We start from the raw sequence: 6,182 nt of genomic DNA, 5'->3' as shown, positions 1-6,182 counted from the left end.
AAAGAGCCGTCCTTACTGCCGCACACACTTAATGCGTGCCTTAGACTGAACACGTTGTGTTTATCATGCCCCAATCATTGTGCGTTAGGCACAACGAAGAAACAATAACTCTTGTGCTAGAGACCGGTCTCAGCTAGATACTTCAGTAATATTGTACGATGTGCCTGTTGAGTATGTGTGTTATGTACCGTGCTTTACAGCGAAGCCTGTATATGGCTGGGTGAAATAAAAATTCGTTCTTCCTAAGTGTGTAAGAACTCCCAGCGTGTATGTGTCACAGATATTGGGTCAAACCCCGCTGTTCACCACAGGTTCACTAAAAATGAAGTCGTTCCCGGGCAAACATATTTGTGCCGTAAGAGCTTGGTAAATACCACTATACTCACCACTGGTTCACAAAAATGAAGAAGAGAATTCAGACGGTCGTCAAACATCATTTAAGATTTCTGCCCAGCCAAAACCACTCATTGAGAAATGATTAACCTAGTGATAAACACCAGGGCCACGCGGTTTAGGTTCTCTCGTTATAACCGTCCATTCAGAGCGCTTGGAAGACATTTTTTTTTTTTTTAACAGCGGAGTTCTTTAAGGTTGAGGTTGGTTCTCTGCGGGGCGTAAGACAGCGGCTAGCGGGTATGTGCCTCAAAAATTTGGAAAGCCCCACTGCTCGCCCCGGGTCCACTAAACGTATAATTAAATAGCAATATGTTGCCACCGGCTCCGCTGTTTAACCAGCCTTCCAGACGTTTTGTTAGTAAAGTTGCTTCAATTTTTATTCTATGCCTTCTCTGCGTCCTTTCATTTATGCGCGCTCATATGGAATCGGACGGTATACTGCATTCCAAGCAAATATCTCTTGAATTCATTAAACAACTTTTTCTCTCTCCAACGTGCGTGCAGAACCTGACGAATCGATTCTTAAAATGCAGCCGCTGAGAATTTCCAGTCACGCCATAACATCCGGTACAGCAGTCGGCTTCCAGACGCGTTACAATCGGCGATAGTTGTTTGGCTTTGGGTGTGTTCCGAGCACTGCGACTTCAGAAAGCAGGTTAGGTTGAAAATGAATAGCCCCGCTTCTGAAAGGAAGTGGGGCTCATCGGATCAGTTTTGCTTCATGATGAAGTGGTAAGACTACTCCCTTTGTCCGGACAAAAAACTAGGTCGGGCAGCTTCCAACGCTGAATAAGTGTGAAAAGAATAGTGACGTCCGGGGAATACACTGCCTGCCTGCCTTCCATTTTGATGCGAAAATGTGGAGGACTGCATCAAGGTCATATGCCGGTGCACCATATTCCTCGCATACTAATTTCTGTGGACACTACTTGGTCTCGTCGAATGCTGAAGGAAGGCAGGTGTCTAACTGCACGGAAAGTCCGATCCGAACAGCAATGGTGGTATTACAGTGAATAATAATCATATCTTCGGTTTTACGAGCCAAAACTACGATATGATTATGAGGCCCTCCGTAGTGGAGTGCTCCGGAAATTTTGACTATCTGGTGTTCTTTAACGTTGACTGACATCGCACGGTACACGGGCCTCTAGCATTTCGCCTCAATCGAAGTGCGACCGCCGCTGCCGGGATCGAACCCGCAACGTTCGGGTCAGCAGATGATGATGATGATGATGATTGGTGCCTTGCCTTTTGCAACGGGCGATCAAACGGGGAACCCGGATCCGGCGCAAAAAAAAAACAAAAAACAAAAACAAAACTTCCAGCCACTGGTTTGGTGCTTATGCTGCTGGATTTGTTCGATCCTGCAGATTCGCACGCCACCAGTGTTCCAATCTTCGTTTCGTAGTTTCCACTGCCTCCAATTGCGGTTGCTCTTGCGACTCCCGAAAGCCCAGCGCCATTGCCAGCAATTGCTGCTGTCGTTCCTCCTCGTGAGGCGGGTGGACGGCGAAGGTAGTGAAGTTGGTGAAGTCTCGTGGTCGCTGTGGTTGCAACGCTGGGCAGTGGATCACAATGTGCTCTATGCTTTCGTCTTAGGCGATCACCGTAGCCACTGTTGCCACCGCGGTAGACAGGTATTATAGTAAATGACTCATGATTATCTGTTCCAATGTTAGATTATATTGTATGCAGGAGCACATCTGAGGCATGCCCTTAAGGACGAGATTCTTTTGCACGGGACTTGTTTTGTGTAAATTAGACCGCAATAATAAACAAACACAGTCTATATTTAACAAACAGACACTAACACACTGTGATATATCACTGCGTATCCATTAGCAAACAGCCTTTGTGCACCGTAAATGGGAAGAGACTCAACCACATACTCAATACGTTCACATATTACACCCGTCACTTGTCGCTATCAGAGACACAGATCGTTTCCGGAAAGCACTAACAAACGCTTTATATGCCTGCATCAAGCTGCTTCACTACTGCATTTGCGATTTATTGTTTGATTACCACTTACCTTTTTATACTACGCCTCTTTTTTTTTTGTTCTTAGTCAATATTGAATTGTGTTCTGCTTTGTTACTTTGTATTCATTTTTTTTGTCATTCTTGTAACCCGGTATACTTTCGTTCCTCTTCCTGTAGCATTACTTTTTGTACCTATATTTATGTACTAAAGTACATAATTCGATTCTTGTGTTTTAGTACCCACTGCCATTCTCTGTTTATCACTGTTTTTTTTTATCTTGCGTCGTATTTTCATTAACTGATGTATAAGTATATTTTCCTTTCTTACCATTTGTGCTCTTTCACCTACACTCTTATATTTTCCTTCTGTTACAATGTTGTTTTTTGCTTTATATTTCGTTGTATTATACATATTTTTGTATGTATCGATGTACCTTAGCCCCTCCCCTCTATAATGCTTCTTGTAAGCCCTGAGGGTATATACAAACAAATAAATAAATAAACTAGTTGGGGTCGAGGAGAGGGTATTAAGAGGTCAGGTTAATGCCCAAAACACGGTTAGCTCAGGTCGTAAAACGTTAGCGGACATTGTAGAGGAAAGTGTCACAAACGTTCTGATCAGATTCAAAACAGGTTAACGCACCAGCCCAACCAGCGTAATATTTGTTCAGTCTTTATTCACAGTTTTTTCTCTCTCGTTCTCTCTCTCTCCCTCGTGCATACGTACAATACGGTTCAGATCTTGTTGTCCAGCTCACGGTCCTCGGCTTCCACAGCGTTGTACGAATCTCTGTTTCGTCTCGCCGTCTTCATTTTCTTCGATAACCTTGAAATACAGATCACCAAAACGTAAGGGCAACATAAAAATTACAGCATATCCACGGGTGAATGATGAAGAGCTTGGGCGAAGCTCCTGAAGCAATCATGGTTACACCGTGAAATGTTCAGTGGTTTCGCCCAGAAGTAATCAAAGCGATACGCTGCTTTGATTATTTTTCCTTTGTCCCTTTTTCCTTCTTTTTAATTTTTTTTATTTCTTATTATTTACTTCTTATTTTTTATTTTTCTCATTTTTTTATTATTTTTTATTTTTCTTATTTTTATTTTTTTTTTAATTTCATTTCTTTTTTCTATCTCTATGGGAGAGCGCCATCTAGCGTATCGCCACCCAACTGCAGTTTGCATTCATCTCTATGGGACAGCGCCATCTATTGAACGATACGGGAGACGCGACGGCGGCGACACGCCGCATGACCGACCAGGTGATGCTATAAGGAGCTCCGCTCCTAAAAACTGGTCAGGAAAAGTGCGAATGTAAGCGTGAAGTGTGAAACATTCTGGAGCACGGGCTGTCGCTAGACCCAACACTTTGACAAGTGGTCGTTCATAGTTTCCTTGTTGTGCTGCAGATGACGAGACGAGGACGGTAGGTCGATACAGGGACACAGGACAGGTGGTGCACAAACTTACAACTGGTTTATTCACATCTTGCGAAGTGTGAAATATAGGTTAACAATCAGATGGGAAAGGGTGAAGGAAGGGAAAGTGCGGATAAGGTGGGCAAAAAGTAAATATAGATAATGCAAGCATATGACATGTGCCATCTTAAGCTCAGGCAAATTTTTCGCAGATCAGCGTACACCACTTTCTAGAAATTTTATTTCTGCTTGCGTTAAATGTAACGAGGGTGTGCTGATGCATTCCTCTTTTGCAGTTAAGATGAACAAGGCTTCTTTTATCTCCCTAGTTCATCTTAACTGCAAAAGAGGAATGCATCAGCACACCCTCGTTACATTTAACGCAAGCAGAAATAAAATTTCTAGAAAGTGGTGTACGCTGATCTGCGAAAAATTTGCCTGAGCTTAAGATGGCACATGTCATATGCTTGCATTATCTATATTTACTTTTTGCCCACCTTATCCGCACTTTCCCTTCCTTCACCCTTTCCCATCTGATTGTTAACCTATATTTGACACTTCGCAAGATGTGAATACACCAGTTGTAACTTTGTGCACCACCTGTCCTGTGTCCCTGTATCGACCTACCGTCCTCGTCTCGTCATCTGCAGCACAACAAGGAAACCATGAACGACCACCAACTAGCCCAATTCATCGCTCTTCTAGACAAGTGGTCTCTTCTTATTCTTATATAAGGCAGCAGCCGCCTTCGTGTATTTGTATGCAGTTTGTCTAACCGTTTTTCTTTTTGAAGTTTTTCCGGAGACAGCTCGGAGTACCTAAGTATATAGAACTTTTTCCCGCACGTAAGTCCAGAGACAGTGCTTTAAATAATGTAACGCTGTTTTAAATGTGTTCTGACGATGCAAGTAAATAAATCCTCCACCTGTTTCTCCCACGAGAACAAATCTCATTCGCCGCGAACCAATAAGGATTTGATGCGCAAATCAAGATTGAGTATTCTAGACTTGACTTTCCCGACAAAGTTATTTCATTGTTGCACCATACGCTCATTCAGTCCAGTACTTTTGTGATAGCCACAAGGTTGTCCAATACGCTGATATTTTAAATTTAACCCCAGGTCTAGCGTTCAGCTTCCCTTTCAAGTTCCGATGAGGGCGTGCTGAAAACACGTTCGCACATCCCCTGCAGGCTCGAATTATGGTTCAGTTCCCATGAATGTGTCAACACTTCCCACATTACTTTCGAGCTACTCTATATTGTATTGAAAGGGGGAGAATGTCGTTGTATGTGTAAATGTGCATTTTCAGTACTTCCTTCTTAGTATAGTGCAATTAAATATAAATTAATTCTTAAGTCAGTCATGCTCTATTTTGTCGTGAAAAATATCTGAACTGAGACTTGAAATACGTGTGTAATTTGTTACCGGCTGTATTCTCTGTGAGCCAGTGCTCATGGAATGTAACACGCCAAGCCACTCGTCAAATGCGGCAATGCCTTCGGAAAACTTATTATCTGCAGGAAGACTTAAAGTAAAGTGAACACAAAGTAATTACGACGAGGGTTAAATTAATCCAAATCTCAGTGTCTCTTCTTCCTCTTTCGTGGGCACTTGCCGTCTGAACACGCAAAAACAAGTCGCGTCCGCACATGTGTATATTTCGCCTGAAGAGGATATGCTTAAAATTAGATCAATGAGACCGTATATTACAAAACACCCCTGCTGCATCGTAGTGAAACTAAATCCATGCGACGCCGCATTGTGGGCACCGCAGAAGCCGGCTTGTTACGTTGGGAATTCGAGCCCGTAACTTCATATATATTTTTACGTAACTACTGATTAGACATCAAAGCATGAAACATCCTCTTTCGAACAAATTTGACACAAACGTTTCAGGAATGGTGGCTCTCTAAATGAACGTTACCAAAACAAGATTCACGATTATAATATCGAGCAACTTGAAACGTTTTCCTTTTCATGGACATAATTTTTTTTATTGGCGCCAGTATGCCCTGCGGCATAAGTTAAATAAAGGGACATAATTCGCTACATCGACATGAACATAATTTCGTATATCCTAAGTAAATATGCCAATTATTTACTGAACTATTTTACCAGTGTAAGTAGGTCCATAGAGCTGTATTTCATGTATCTATTCATATCAGGCTCCGTGGAGGAACCAGCATGGTTGTGAAGCCTTTAATTGTGTTTTCACCAAAACTGGGCTCGCGTCTCCGGTCCTAAACGGACAAACAACTGATTTTAAATCAGTCTTTGTGACGGGCCTGTCCCTTATCACTCGGGCAATGGCCACTTTCCACAGTTGTGAAGCAGTTGTTGGTATAGCTGGCTGATACGCTCATACATTGCAACGAGCAACTCCTA

General features: G+C 42.6%; 1 protein-coding gene across 1 annotated transcript in view; it reads right to left on the bottom strand.

Annotated features, from left to right (window-relative positions):
• Nucleotides 1-3,042: 3,042 nt before the first annotated feature.
• The window catches only part of LOC119401572 (organic cation transporter protein-like), a 29,942-nt gene continuing 26,802 nt past the window's right edge, over nucleotides 3,043-6,182 (bottom strand). The window contains exon 11 of the mRNA XM_037668473.2: nucleotides 3,043-3,204. Coding sequence (XP_037524401.1) covers nucleotides 3,114-3,204 — 91 coding nt within the window. The 3' untranslated portion in view covers nucleotides 3,043-3,113. The remainder of the gene's footprint in view (nucleotides 3,205-6,182) is intronic.

Source organism: Rhipicephalus sanguineus, chromosome 8, assembly GCF_013339695.2.
Source record: "Rhipicephalus sanguineus isolate Rsan-2018 chromosome 8, BIME_Rsan_1.4, whole genome shotgun sequence".
Lineage (NCBI taxonomy): Eukaryota > Metazoa > Arthropoda > Arachnida > Ixodida > Ixodidae > Rhipicephalus > Rhipicephalus sanguineus.
The sequence above is the reverse complement of the archived record's forward strand: the minus strand, read 5'-3'. Positions and strand labels throughout refer to the sequence as shown.